Source organism: Monopterus albus, unplaced genomic scaffold (genome assembly GCF_001952655.1).
Source record: "Monopterus albus unplaced genomic scaffold, M_albus_1.0 scaffold270.1, whole genome shotgun sequence".
In the NCBI taxonomy this organism is placed as follows: Eukaryota; Metazoa; Chordata; class Actinopteri; order Synbranchiformes; family Synbranchidae; genus Monopterus; species Monopterus albus.
This window is the reverse complement of record NW_018128150.1, coordinates 2,255,847-2,271,571: the sequence shown is the minus strand read 5'-3', so window position 1 is coordinate 2,271,571 and position 15,725 is coordinate 2,255,847. Positions and strand designations below refer to the sequence as shown.

Sequence of the window (15,725 nt, the reverse complement as noted above, 5' to 3'; positions counted from 1 at the left end):
TGGATTATGTGTAAAATTATGTGTGTTGTCATATCAACTGTTTTTTACATGCTTGAAAGAATAAATCAAATCAAATCAATCAATCAAAAAAAGGAATGGCAACATCACAGAGTGGTAAATGCTTTACTGTCCCAATTTTTTTTGGAATGTGTTGCATGCATCTTAATTGAAGTGAGTGTTTATTTTGAACAAAGGATAAAATTGAGGCATCACATTAAGTAATGTATTGTTTTCTATGTAATAAAGGGCACCGATGATTTACACATGACTATTTTCTGTTTTAATTTTGATTTCACATACCATCCCAACTTTTTCTGATTTGGGGTTGTAGTTAGCTAGCTACTGTGGCACCATAGGTAGAAGCCAACCTGTTAGCTAGGCCAAGGTGCGATGGGTGTGGTTTTAGTACTATTGTTTTAATAATTGTACATAATTACATATATATTATTTAATGTAATATTTAGATTTAATTAATCATTAATTATTGATAGCATTAGTTATCAATGATCAACACACATGCATTCTTACATTTTTTTAAGCAATACTATAGTGCCTCTGTATCATGAGACCAATGAAAGATGCACTTAAACAAAGAAGTACATTTTCCAGATAAATTCAGTGATTGAATGAACAAAACATGCTAATAAAGTTACTGCAGCTACTCCTTCCATGATTGTTACAGACAAAACACACAGTTTTAATGATTTTGAACATACTGTAAGGTAAAAGACATTCTTCTTTTCCTTTCAATCTTAATGTAATGTAAAAACAAATAAGCAAAACACTGCAAAAGGGAAACAAACAAATTAACAAAACTGTCCCCCTGTGGCAAAAGGCTTTTAGTTTTGGTTTTGTTAGTAGATCCTTCATTACTTTCAAGGTCTTACAGGTCTGTTGGGAAAAACTCCCTGCCAGCATGCTGCCTTTGTAGTTTTCAACAGTGGATGCTAAGGATAAGGTGAAGGAGCAAGTTCACAAGGAATGAGAAGTCTGGCATGTGACTTTGATTTCTTCTGATCTAGAATCAGAAATGGTCTCATGCAGTTGAGCCACAAAATGTTGATGAGCCACCCATTCCTAGCTTGATACTTCCAGTGTTTATTTTTTCCTCTCTAAATAATCACATTTATTCATGTTCAAACTTATTCTTTATCTACAAATTGGGGAAGAGAGAACAAATTAGCAAAAGGGGAACACAACTAATAAATATCAACCATATTGTGTAAAGAAAACAGGCAATGGAATAAGCATGTTGTGCCCCCAGCAACAGGATTAAAGCTCTGTGTTTTAATGTAATCTTTTTTAACAGCACTTTCACTTTTCACTCATGTATTCACCTATAATATATGTATTTGATGGGACAGTTCAGCTCCCTTAATAGGAAATGAATTTGCCTGCAATACCTACCAGTAGGCCATAATAAGTCAAATGGATACATAAATAAGCTCAGCCAGATACAGTCTCATTGTAATAAGGAAATAAACATATTCATCATCTCAGTATAGGGGTTTCAAGGGGAAATTTGCCAGCACAGTTTAACTCTCGATCCATAAAGAGACATACATCTTTAGATGTAATTTGCTGTAATTGATCTCAAAAGCACTGCTGTACAAATCCAGCATCTAATTTTTTAAATATGTAATCACATGGCTGTGCATTACTGGGAATTGATTAGTTTGTATACAAAATTAAGATGGCCACAGTTGCCTTGTATCTCATTGACCTTCAGCTGTGTAACACTACACATCTCTCAGTCTCTGTTTGATGAATGAGGTCAGGGTTGAAGTGTGGTGATAGACCAGCTAAAGATTCATATACACCCTTGTTAACACAATCAGAACCACAAGCAATGGTGGAAATGCTCGGCTTAGTTACTAACAGAGCCTAGATTTGTTAGTGTTTTGACAACAAATTAATTTCCTAGCAGATTCATTGAATTCATTTACAGGCCTTGTATACAGTGATTTACTGCCTTTGTTTATGCTGAATAACCAACTTATGTTATAAAACTATAAAGCACTCACAGAGGTGGCTTCTCTTTTAATGACCCCAGCTGCATTTACAAGTGGAGCTTCTGAAATTACAAGAACACACAATCAATCACTATGCATTCTGATCCTTATAGAAATACAAGTCACTATTGTTTCAGTTTTTTTTTTTCATTAGATTTGTTTTTGTGCCAACCAGACAACTGGGTCACATTAGTTTCCTGCTTTAATTGCAAACCAATGATGGTAAGATGATGTCATGGGGTAGGACTGGATAAGTCTGACTTCTTCCTACTCCATTCAAGCATGTACTAGGTATAAGCAATTTGATACTGGATTATGTGTAAAATTATGTGTGTTGTCATATCAACTGTTTTTTACATGCTTGAAAGAATAAATCAAATCAAATCAATCAATCAAAAAAAGGAATGGCAACATCACAGAGTGGTAAATGCTTTACTGTCCCAATTTTTTTTGGAATGTGTTGCATGCATCTTAATTGAAGTGAGTGTTTATTTTGAACAAAGGATAAAATTGAGGCATCACATTAAGTAATGTATTGTTTTCTATGTAATAAAGGGCACCGATGATTTACACATGACTATTTTCTGTTTTAATTTTGATTTCACATACCAACCCAACTTTTTCTGATTTGGGGTTGTAGTTAGCTAGCTACTGTGGCACCATAGGTAGAAGCCAACCTGTTAGCTAGGCCAAGGTGCGATGGGTGTGGTTTTAGTACTATTGTTTTAATAATTGTACATAATTACATATATATTATTTAATGTAATATTTAGATTTAATTAATCATTAATTATTGATAGCATTAGTTATCAATGATCAACACACATGCATTCTTACATTTTTTTAAGCAATACTATAGTGCCTCTGTATCATGAGACCAATGAAAGATGCACTTAAACAAAGAAGTACATTTTCCAGATAAATTCAGTGATTGAATGAACAAAACATGCTAATAAAGTTACTGCAGCTACTCCTTCCATGATTGTTACAGACAAAACACACAGTTTTAATGATTTTGAACATACTGTAAGGTAAAAGACATTCTTCTTTTCCTTTCAATCTTAATGTAATGTAAAAACAAATAAGCAAAACACTGCAAAAGGGAAACAAACAAATTAACAAAACTGTCCCCCTGTGGCAAAAGGCTTTTAGTTTTGGTTTTGTTAGTAGATCCTTCATTACTTTCAAGGTCTTATAGGTCTGTTGGGAAAAACTCCCTGCCAGCATGCTGCCTTTGTAGTTTTCAACAGTGGATGCTAAGGATAAGGTGAAGGAGCAAGTTCACAAGGAATGAGAAGTCTGGCATGTGACTTTGATTTCTTCTGATCTAGAATCAGAAATGGTCTCATGCAGTTGAGCCACAAAATGTTGATGAGCCACCCATTCCTAGCTTGATACTTCCAGTGTTTATTTTTTCCTCTCTAAATAATCACATTTATTCATGTTCAAACTTATTCTTTATCTACAAATTAGGGAAGAGAGAACAAATTAGCAAAAGGGGAACACAACTAATAAATATCAACCATATTGTGTAAAGAAAACAGGCAATGGAATAAGCATGTTGTGCCCCCAGCAACAGGATTAAAGCTCTGTGTTTTAATGTAATCTTTTTTAACAGCACTTTCACTTTTCACTCATGTATTCACCTATAATATATGTATTTGATGGGACAGTTCAGCTCCCTTAATAGGAAATGAATTTGCCTGCAATACCTACCAGTAGGCCATAATAAGTCAAATGGATACATAAATAAGCTCAGCCAGATACAGTCTCATTGTAATAAGGAAATAAACATATTCATCATCTCAGTATAGGGGTTTCAAGGGGAAATTTGCCAGCACAGTTTAACTCTCGATCCATAAAGAGACATACATCTTTAGATGTAATTTGCTGTAATTGATCTCAAAAGCACTGCTGTACAAATCCAGCATCTAATTTTTTAAATATGTAATCACATGGCTGTGCATTACTGGGAATTGATTAGTTTGTATACAAAATTAAGATGGCCACAGTTGCCTTGTATCTCATTGACCTTCAGCTGTGTAACACTACACATCTCTCAGTCTCTGTTTGATGAATGAGGTCAGGGTTGAAGTGTGGTGATAGACCAGCTAAAGATTCATATACACCCTTGTTAACACAATCAGAACCACAAGCAATGGTGGAAATGCTCGGCTTAGTTACTAACAGAGCCTAGATTTGTTAGTGTTTTGACAACAAATTAATTTCCTAGCAGATTCATTGAATTCATTTACAGGCCTTGTATACAGTGATTTACTGCCTTTGTTTATGCTGAATAACCAACTTATGTTATAAAACTATAAAGCACTCACAGAGGTGGCTTCTCTTTTAATGACCCCAGCTGCATTTACAAGTGGAGCTTCTGAAATTACAAGAACACACAATCAATCACTATGCATACTAATCCTTATAGAAAGACAAGTCACTATTGTTTCAGTTTTTTTTTTCATTAGATTTGTTTTTGTGCCAACCAGACAACTGGGTCACATTAGTTTCCTGCTTTAAATGAACCTAATAAAAAAGTAAATGAAAGAAGCTGCAATTTTCTATTTCGAGTCTCACAGATTTACAATCTTACACCATTATCCACAGACTCACTGCAAACCCCATAATGCTTTATGCTGTCATATCCTGGTGAATCACAGCAAGCAATGACTACCATCTCTAGGGAAGTGGTGCCACAGTTGCCACATTGGTCCTGTCTCTGCCTTGTGTTTTCCCTGCCATTTTAGATGCAGCCCTTGCCTTTGTCTTCTTTTCCTGCTCCTGACACTTGCTTTCCCACACTCACCTGCTGCCGACCTATGTAATCCGTAATCCCCCTGTCAGCGTTCAAGGCAGCAGCTTTTGCCTTGCCAGATTGTCAGTGATCTTTCATAACTGCATTCCCATTTTGTTTTTCACCTGTTTACTTACCGATCCATATTTCAGTCCGCAGCTTGTGCTGGACCATGGACCCATCGTAATCTAGCATAAAGTAACATGAGACACGTCACTGATCCAGGTTCCATTCGACAGCGTTGTCAGGTTTGCTCAGCTGCACCTGCCTCTCTCACCTCCCTTTCTTTGTTTTTTGGTCCCTGATCATGTCGCCTTGCACACCTGCCACTCGTTTCCTTAATTTGACACCAGCTGCTTTTACTCGGTCCTTCACCTTATTTACTTACTTTTCACTCCCTTGCCAGTTCGTTCGTGCTTTCTGCCCGACTACCAGCACTATTCCTCTCTTGCTATCATCGGTTTTGTTTTTATTCAGTCTGGTTGCCCTGACTTTTTCTCCTCGGTCATTCCGCACGGACAGTTACTCCAGACCATTATCCTCACCACCCTTCCAGCCTCCACCAGCCAGGTCGGTACACAGTCATCGGACTCCATCTACAGTACTCACCATCTCTGTCTACTCTGTTCTCCCAGCCATCTATCACCCACCGGCCAGACCAGGAGTGACCCTAGCGTCCGTAGCTCAGCCTTCCTCATCATATCCACCCTTCATCTGTTGTTTTCCTTGCTAGCTGATCATCACCCGGTCCTACATTACGTAGTTGGTTTGCCTTTACACATCACTGTTTATATTGTACAGCACTATTAAATCGCTTGCACTGAAGCCAGCCCTCTGAGTCTGTCTTTCTTCGTTCACTCACCTCCAACGAGTGAGTGAATCGAACAAACATACTAAAAACCCTTGGCAACTTCAGTCTGTAACTGAGTGAGCAAACATTAGCTGTTGGTTAGATTAAAATGTTTGTTTGGAGGTATTTTAATTTACTATACTTTATTAATCCCCGTGGGGAAACTTCTTACTTACCAGTCACTGCCTGGCCACCTGGAGCAATTAGGGATTCAGTGTCTTGCTGAAGGACACTTCAACATGTGGACTCGGGAGACTGGGAATCAAACCACTAACCTTCTGACTGGGAGATGACTGCTCTACCTTCTGAGCTCAAGCCGCCCGGAAATGCTGAAAAGCAAGACAGCTACTTGTGTGTAAAGTCAGCATGCCAAGGGGTAGAGGTACGATTGCGTCGTACAGTACAACCATTTTAATCAAGCACCTACAGAGGTTTCACATGAAAGAGTACAAGACGTTCATGCTAGCCAACAGACAAGAAGACACCACCAGGCAGCAGACTCCTGCTGCGGCTTTCCAGAAACGTTGTAAATTTCCAGTAGACACCCCAAAGGCTAAAGCGATTATAGAGAAGTTTCTCAACTTCATCATACTCGATGACCAACCACTATCTGTAATGAAAAATGTCAGATTTCACAGCTTTTTGGAGCACTTAGAGCCCAGGTATAATCTGCCATCTAGAAAATAAATTTCAGTGACTGCTGTACTTGAACTATACAACTGAAAAGTCATGAGCTTCACAACTGATATTTGGGATAATATCAGTTGTGAAGGATTTTTATATATGTATGAGGACAAACTTCCCTGGTTTCATCCCAGTTTTTTTATTTGATTGTTCTTTGCTCCTTGAGGACATTTTGGTCTATCATCTTGAATGGTGGCCTGGTCTCAGGAATAAGGAAGTTTCCAGGAGGATACATAAGTGAGTATACACCAGACCATCTCTTGCGGAAGGCTTTTATGTACCCACACACCCTTTGATCAGAAAATGGTGATTGGACATTTCAGCTGAAGGATTGGAGGAAAGGATACCTCGTGTCTCTAAAACCAGTTCCCTCATTCTTTTTCTTCACATCTTACATAGGCAAGACCTGTACATGACAGAAGTGAGGGAAACAAGGGTGGAATTAAGGAAATTGGGATGTACCCCCTTATCGTCTTACATGTGTTACTCAAGCTATGCTGCCATTTCTTACCTGTGTCTGCCATTACATCTGCCCTGTTGAAGCTACATGATTGTGTCCACCACTATGCCTGTTGAAGTTGGACTCCAGTTGAGTCACGATTAAAACACTGTCCTCTCCTCACCAATAATTCCCTGCATAAGATACTTCAGTTGGGTGTTTTAAAGCTCTAAAACATGACATCATAGATTCTCTCTGATTATCTTCACAGTCTGTTGTGTATTGATAATTAATTGTCTTAGAGCAATCATCATTTGAGTAACATAGTCTAAAACTATAATGATGTAATCTTAATATTGTTCTCTAGAAGCATTTATAATGTATTTGGTAGCAGTTATAGGCCTGAAGGAATTCAGCAACATTCAGATGAGAAGAAAAAAGTATAAACAGGAGAAGGAGCTTCTGAAATATCTGTTACTGCTCATTGCAACTCTTGATTGGGCTTTGATTTCAGTTCACTCATCGAACAAGCTGAAATATTGATTACACCATGTTGACTTCAAGCAGCGCTTGTATTTTCACAAACAAGTGACTACATATCTCATTTCTGTTAAGACAGAATTAATCACAATTCATTAAGGCATTCTGGCTTTTCTGAAAATAAATGTTATGGAGCAAATCTCCAAAATCCAATGAGTATACTATATCCAATCTGACATATATGGTAACAAAGACAGTCAGGTCTGTGTTTAGTATTTAAGTAGTTACAGAAATATAACTTAGTGTCTAATGGATTTTTATTATAATGTGAAATATGACCTTGCACAAGACAGTGTTAAGATCTGGAGTAATGTTACAGTACATAGTGGAGCCAGTTGAGTAAGTGGAAATTTTATGTTTTAAATTCAAACAGGGTCTCCAAAGCCATACACAGTGAGTCCTTTTTGGATCAAAATGAAAATTGTGTAGAAGCAAAAGATTTTAAGTGGTTCAGCTGCAACGAATGAGAATATAAAGATAAAAAGAAGGTAACATCAAGGTGTATGAGGAACATATAGTAAGTACAGTGTGGTGATCAGATGGAAAAAAATGACATCTTTTTAACTCTGGGGATTCAGTTATCTATAGAAACAGGAAAGTGGCAACAGTAAACAAATATTGTCCTAGAAAGACTTGTATAGATAGAAGTTGCTGAACCAGACCCTTAAGTTTTCCACATGCAAACAGTCATGGTCAAAAATATTGGGATCCCTGCGTTTTTGTCAGATAATGCACCACTTCTCCCAGGAAATTGTTGCAGCCACAAATTCTTTGGTATTCTGATGTTTCTTTCATTTTTTTTTTTTGTTTGCACTGAAACAGCGCAAAAACAGAGGGGGGGAAAGCCAAATCTGATTATTTTAGAACAATTCCTAATTACACAAGTAGATTTTCTAAAATAGAATAAAACATTTTGCACATATAATACTCTTTTGCAGTGAGCAGCTGATTCAGTTTCAGACAGTGTTTCCAGGAATTACTCTGCCTGCCGACTAAGAATTATTTATTTATATGAAATTATAACTTTATTTTTTGCAGGGAGAATGTTTGCTTCTAATTAATTGTGCTCTACCAAAACATTAGGGGGTGACCCAGACATACAGACAAGGAGAAAACTCAAAGTGCATGGGAAATGTTTTTATGATACCTGCCATTTGTCGGATGGCTTCTCTAGTTACTTTGATTAAATTGTGTAGTGGTGTAATCAAAAGTGAAAAAGCTCTAAAACATGACATCATAGATTCTCTCTGATTATCTTCACAGTCTGTTGTGTATTGATAATTAATTGTCTTAGAGCAATCATCATTTGAGTAACATAGTCTAAAACTATAATGATGTAATCTTAATATTGTTCTCTAGAAGCATTTATAATGTATTTGGTAGCAGTTATAGGCCTGAAGGAATTCAGCAACATTCAGATGAGAAGAAAAAAGTATAAACAGGAGAAGGAGCTTCTGAAATATCTGTTACTGCTCATTGCAACTCTTGATTGGGCTTTGATTTCAGTTCACTCATCGAACAAGCTGAAATATTGATTACACCATGTTGACTTCAAGCAGCGCTTGTATTTTCACAAACAAGTGACTACATATCTCATTTCTGTTAAGACAGAATTAATCACAATTCATTAAGGCATTCTGGCTTTTCTGAAAATAAATGTTATGGAGCAAATCTCCAAAATCCAATGAGTATACTATATCCAATCTGACATATATGGTAACAAAGACAGTCAGGTCTGTGTTTAGTATTTAAGTAGTTACAGAAATATAACTTAGTGTCTAATGGATTTTTATTATAATGTGAAATATGACCTTGCACAAGACAGTGTTAAGATCTGGAGTAATGTTACAGTACATAGTGGAGCCAGTTGAGTAAGTGGAAATTTTATGTTTTAAATTCAAACAGGGTCTCCAAAGCCATACACAGTGAGTCCTTTTTGGATCAAAATGAAAATTGTGTAGAAGCAAAAGATTTTAAGTGGTTCAGCTGCAACGAATGAGAATATAAAGATAAAAAGAAGGTAACATCAAGGTGTATGAGGAACATATAGTAAGTACAGTGTGGTGATCAGATGGAAAAAAATGACATCTTTTTAACTCTGGGGATTCAGTTATCTATAGAAACAGGAAAGTGGCAACAGTAAACAAATATTGTCCTAGAAAGACTTGTATAGATAGAAGTTGCTGAACCAGACCCTTAAGTTTTCCACATGCAAACAGTCATGGTCAAAAATATTGGGATCCCTGCGTTTTTGTCAGATAATGCACCACTTCTCCCAGGAAATTGTTGCAGCCACAAATTCTTTGGTATTCTGATGTTTCTTTCATTTTTTTTTTTTGTTTGCACTGAAACAGCGCAAAAACAGAGGGGGGGAAAGCCAAATCTGATTATTTTAGAACAATTCCTAATTACACAAGTAGATTTTCTAAAATAGAATAAAACATTTTGCACATATAATACTCTTTTGCAGTGAGCAGCTGATTCAGTTTCAGACAGTGTTTCCAGGAATTACTCTGCCTGCCGACTAAGAATTATTTATTTATATGAAATTATAACTTTATTTTTTGCAGGGAGAATGTTTGCTTCTAATTAATTGTGCTCTACCAAAACATTAGGGGGTGACCCAGACATACAGACAAGGAGAAAACTCAAAGTGCATGGGAAATGTTTTTATGATACCTGCCATTTGTCGGATGGCTTCTCTAGTTACTTTGATTAAATTGTGTAGTGGTGTAATCAAAAGTGAAATGAACCCATGCTCACTAATGTCAAAAAAGGATATGATTACAACTGTATTCAGACGACATTGCGGTGTTGAAAAAAAATAAAAGATATGAATGAATGGGTTGGAATGTCCCTCTTCACCTGACAATTTCTTAGTCACATTGAACACATAGAAGAAGATCGATTATGACAGATCAAGATCCTGCTCACCACAGTTTAGTCATATCTGTCATCACCATTTGGCAGCACATGGAAGTACTTAGCTTGTAAGTGTGGCAAGTGTATTTCTGCATGTTGGTATGAATTCCGAGGGTTGAAAAATGTAAGACCTCTCTGAAATTTATGTTGGCATTAGTTTCCATGAGTGTGTAAATTATGCAAATGCTTGTAACCAATTTTTGAAAATATTCTCAATCATGACCAAATGCAGCCATTATGTAGCATGAATATCACCTGCCACTGGCCATTTAGTCAAACTCTGGTGAATGGTACAATCAATGAAAACTTGAACTGAAAGTGAATACGTTTGTTTGCATGTACTTGCTGTTTATTAGACAGAACAATTGTGCTGATTTCACCTCACTGCAACTACAAAGCCTTGTACAGCTAACTGCACTGCATCATTCCACCCTAGCTATGGACATTTATTGAAGGAAAGGAAATTAGCTTTCACTGCAACCTTGAACTTCTCAGTTTCTCCACATCTCATCAGCCCTCTAGATCCCCAGGGACAATGAGCTACAGGAATCAATGTTTTTTGCCACATGACAAGAATTAAGACTGGAAACCATTACTTTTACTGGCACTAAGTGGCTATGAACAAGTGCTGCTATGATTCTGTTAAAGGGAGCTGCCTCCTCAAGTGGACAGCCATGTAATTTAAGGGAAGCCTAACACAGTCTTGATTCTGCCTTATTAGGTAAAACTCCTTTTAAGCATTCAGTCCAACATCTCGTGTCACTTGTTACTTGTTCCAACTATTCTACACAACAAGGGTGGTGGTCTGTGTGTGTGTGTGTGTGTTGGGGGCGTGATAATAAAAGAAAGTAAAATATAATTGGCTGGTCTCGTTCACAAAAATAACTGATAAGGATAGTTGGTGATATGGTGAAATCCGTTCAAGTTATTAATGATAACATAGAGGATAATTCGCAGTGAAGACACTGAGGCATTTGGCCAGGTTGCTAAAACAGGAGTCAATCTACATGTTTAGCACTGCATTACACACACAACAAAGGCAGATGTTACTTAAGAGGGTGGAATGTAGTAGCTATTCCACATTGTTTTCAGATATTTAATGTTGTCAGCAGTTTTAACATACTGTCCGCTGACTGGGCAGGTTACAAAATTTGGGTTAATTAGTTAGATTTTCCAGACCTCTAAATATAGCTGTCCACATCTCAATTTTTTTTTTCAGGTCAGCACATCTGAGTTTGCTTTTATTGTGGCTAGGAATTTAATGTTTCAACTAACAAAGAGTTAATTTTCAACAAAGAAAAGAGAAACTGCAGATTTTGGTTGTTTGAACATCGGTCTCTACAGCCTGTGAGGTAGAAAAACAACATACAGGTTTTGACAAAGACTAAAAAATGGCCCAGGCTGGAGAAAGTAGGTGGGAATGAAGATGATGGTGGCATTGATGAGGGTCAAGCTAAAAGGAAGAAAAGAGAATAAACAGTTAATTGTGGGCGAGAAAGCATTTTGTGGTGCCTATCCCAGCTGACATTGGGCAAGAGGCAGAGTATACCCTGGACACCTCCTCAGTCTACAACAGGGCTGACACACAGAGACAGATGATAATTCACATCACATTCACACCTGCGGGCTATTTGATCACATATTAACCTAACCTGCATCTACGGACTATGGGAGGAAGCTCGAATCCCTTGGAAATAACCCACACAGGCACAAACAGAACTTGCAGACTCTACATAGAAAGGCTCCATTTGGCCAGCGGTTTCAAATTCAGAATATTCTTGCTATGATATGGCAGTGCTTGATAGCAGCAATTTTTAAACTGCATCTGTATAACTCCTTCCACAGATCCCAGTAAACGATTGTGCACTAGGCCTCAGAAGTGGGACCACTATTAAAGCTGTTACTGCTACTACTACTACCTGACACAACACAATGCCGTGTAACCTTAAGGATGAGGTTTATCTATCATAAAATGCACTAAATCAGAAAACTACTAAACTGACACAGTTCTTCCTAACTAAGCCTTTGTCCAAATTTCTGTCAGGTGAGCTGTAGTGAAATCTAAAACAAGCTGTCTATAAGACTTTGCAACTTTTTGAAAACTACTGAAAACATTAAGAGTGAGTTAAAAGAACAATTGTTTGTTGAAACTATGGACTTTGAATAAAAAAAGACCAAAAATAGTGCAACAGCATGAGCATACCTTTTCCCCTGGCAGTACCTGTAAATAAAGTTTTATTTGCTAACCAGATTAAACAAATGTTTGTTTGTTTGGGTTTTTTTGCCTGGTGTTATTTGAGCACTGGTACAAATATTTTGCTGCAGCCATCAGTTTTTTCCCTTTAATATGAATTACTAAGATTAAGATTATTCAGATGTTATTAAAGTTGGCGTCAAGATTCAATTTACTTTGAATGTCAATTAGTAATTGTGGTATGATAGCTCCCTTTTGAAGTACATTTCCCTCTAGTGACAGTTATTTATGAGTTTATTTACCTTACTCACTGTTATGCAGTTCTTTGTGTAAATATTAGTACTGTACCTTTCTCCATATGATGTAAATGTTTTTTATTTCACCAGATCATCAGTGCACTGGCGACAGCAGAACATGTGACCAGCACCTGGAGGGTATCCCAGAGTTCACATGGAGCATAGTTGCAGCTGGGGACCTTCGTGAGAAAAGGAATGAGAAAACCAAAGAGATGGCGGGAAGTCCTCAGGGTTGGGAGGAAGGTAAGAATGAAGGTATCACGTCCCCCCATTGTAGGGGAATTTCAATTTTCAACAAAATTTCTCAGTCTATTGCTTCTCATACAGTGATATTCTCTGCTCATGTTGCACTTTATAAAGAATGCATTACCTATTAGCTTTTGAACACCTTTTTCAAGATGTCAGATTTGTTGTGGCAAGCTATTTTTGTGCTGTGCATTATGGGGTACCATTAAATCAAGGTAGAAGCTTAACACTAAACAGGCACTATAACATTCTCACTTTGGTTACTAAACTCACATTTTTGGACCAACACAAGAGTGTGCCACATTTGCTGAGGTGCTACTGTTAGAAAGTTTTCTCAGGTAAAGAGCTGTATATACAGTAGTTTACTCAACCAGTAGTCTGCAACATTTTGTAGGCCCCTGCTTGCAAATCTTCCATATCCTCCAGCATCATTAAATACCTTGTAAGGTGAGAAAGTAGTTGTCTTATCTTGTGAGGTGATGGTGAAATATAGGGAGGCAGAAGAGCCTATTTTCTTAAATGTATTTTTTTTTTTTGTATCATGAGCGACAAGTCTAAGACCAGATGGGTGATCAGTGCCTATCCTGTATATTTAGTAGAAGTTATAAATGAATGCAGAGGATGTGTGCATGCATCTGTGTGTGTGTGTGTGTGTGTATTGGCTCAACTCAGTGGTTAGGGCATCAGTAGCAGTGTACATATAGAAAGTCACTTTCGGCTTTTCCCGTTTAGGGGTCACCACAGCGAATCGTCACACTGACAACTCGCATGTTGACATTCGGCACATGTTTTATGCCGGATGCTCTTCCTGACGCAACCCTGATTCGAACGCAGCGAGAGCGCTGCGCCTTAACCACTAGTCTACCGGGTCTTTCTCTTCTTCCTGACCCTGTTAAAGTCATGCATGCATAAAGTACTGGGCAAAAGTCACTGTTAGAATTGTTGTTTTAGCAATGTTATGATGACTATATATATTTATTTATCAGAATACAACTAGAAAGTATAGGAAATGTGTACATAGTATTAAAAAAACACAATGTGTGCGGCAGCCTCTCGTCATCAGTGTGTGAATGGGTGAATGTGTATGATCTCCTGTAAAGCGCTTTGGCCAGTGTAACACACTGTGAAATATGTGCTATATAAGTACAGTTCATTTACCATTTACCATTTACAAATGTCAGATAAAAAAAATTGCAAACAAACTGGATACTCAAGATGTGGTATTAAGCTGTTCTAAAGAAATCTGAAGAATCCAGAGAGGACAAGGACAAAAACAGGAGTGGACCAAGGAAAGTGTCAAACTAATGATAAGTTTCTCAGAGTTTCTTTTCTGAGAGACTGGAGGAAACCTGGCTCAGCATCTGGCAGCTTCATTTGAGTGCTAAGTTGGTCCTTCCACAGTCCAAAGCTGCTTGATCAGGAGTGGCCATTGTAGAAGGACAGCACCCAAAAAAACACTTTTTCAGAAGGGGAGGCCGGAGAAAAGGCTGAGATATGTAAAAGTTCACAAATATTAATGATCATTGAAAAGTAGTCATACAGAGTGATGAATCCAAGTTTAATTTTTTCAGGTCCAATTGATAATCACCTTTATTTGGCCAAGTATGTTACACACAAGGAAATTGTTTCCACTACAGAACCGAGGAAGCCATCTGCAGCGCCAACTCAACCGATGGCTCTAACTATCGGGGGCAACTTGGGGGTTCAGTGTTTTGCCCAAGGACACTTTGACTGCAGGCACCGAGATTCAAACGTCCGACCCTCCATCTGGGAGACAACTGCTCTACCCACAGAACCACAGTCACCCCATGACTGTTGACAGTATGTGAGAAGAAGAGTTGGAGAGAGGAGGAAGAATGAGTGCTTGGAGCCTTCAGTGATACATGGTGGAGGGTCTGTCATGGGTTCAAGACTTCAAGACAGTTTCCCCAAGAGAATTCAAGCTGTGCTCAGTGCAAAGGGAGGTCACAATAAATACTGACCTTGGACAGTAGAAGCCATTTTGTTCTGAAAAGTTTTTTTTTTTTTGATATTGTGTACATATTTCCTGTATTTTCTCCTTATGTCTTAATAAAGAGACTGAGAAATAAATATAAATTATCATTACAACCTGGCTAAAACAGTAAAACTAATGGTGGCCTAAGACTTTCGCACAGCACTGTATGTGCAAAAGAAAAAGTGTTTAAGATTGAATGATTGAAGGTAGGTGATGCAGAGTACAAAGGAAATACATGTGCATAATCATGTTCAAGGCCTAAGTTAGCCACAATACAGTTGTGTGGTGAATAATTGAGCTGGCTGAGCTGCTGTCTCCACACATTTCACTGGCACTTGTGATTTAAAAGGAATGGAAATAAGGGATGAATACTTAATGGCTGTGATCAGTGGAATTGCTAAAGTTGTTTTTTTACAGGACCTAAACCATCTACAGTAAGATGTTCAACATTGAAGCTTGCAAACAGTATTTGTTTTATGTTGATGTAAGCTGTCAAGCCATTGAGGTTTGACCAACACAAGTCCAGCTGCCATAAAGGCTCAGATTCATCCCCACAGAAACTGTCTGCTATATTGGATTCGACCTTATCCTGTAGATCCCATCAGGCTTTGGCTGTGATCAAGTGACCAGTTTTGTTTTTTGATGAATGTGTGAAATGTGAATGTGTGCCCTTCCTTGAACCGGCACCTTATTGTGGTGGAGGGGTTGGAGTATCCGAGTGATCCTAGGAGCTATGTTGTCGGGGG

At 37.8% G+C, this 15,725-nt stretch overlaps 1 protein-coding gene across 1 annotated transcript in view; it reads left to right on the top strand.

Moving 5' to 3' along the window:
- The window catches only part of alk (ALK receptor tyrosine kinase), a 538,088-nt gene that overhangs the window by 235,847 nt on the left and 286,516 nt on the right, over nucleotides 1-15,725 (top strand). Inside the window, exon 4 of the mRNA XM_020621985.1 lies at nucleotides 12,828-12,992. Coding sequence (XP_020477641.1) covers nucleotides 12,828-12,992 — 165 coding nt within the window. The remainder of the gene's footprint in view (nucleotides 1-12,827; nucleotides 12,993-15,725) is intronic.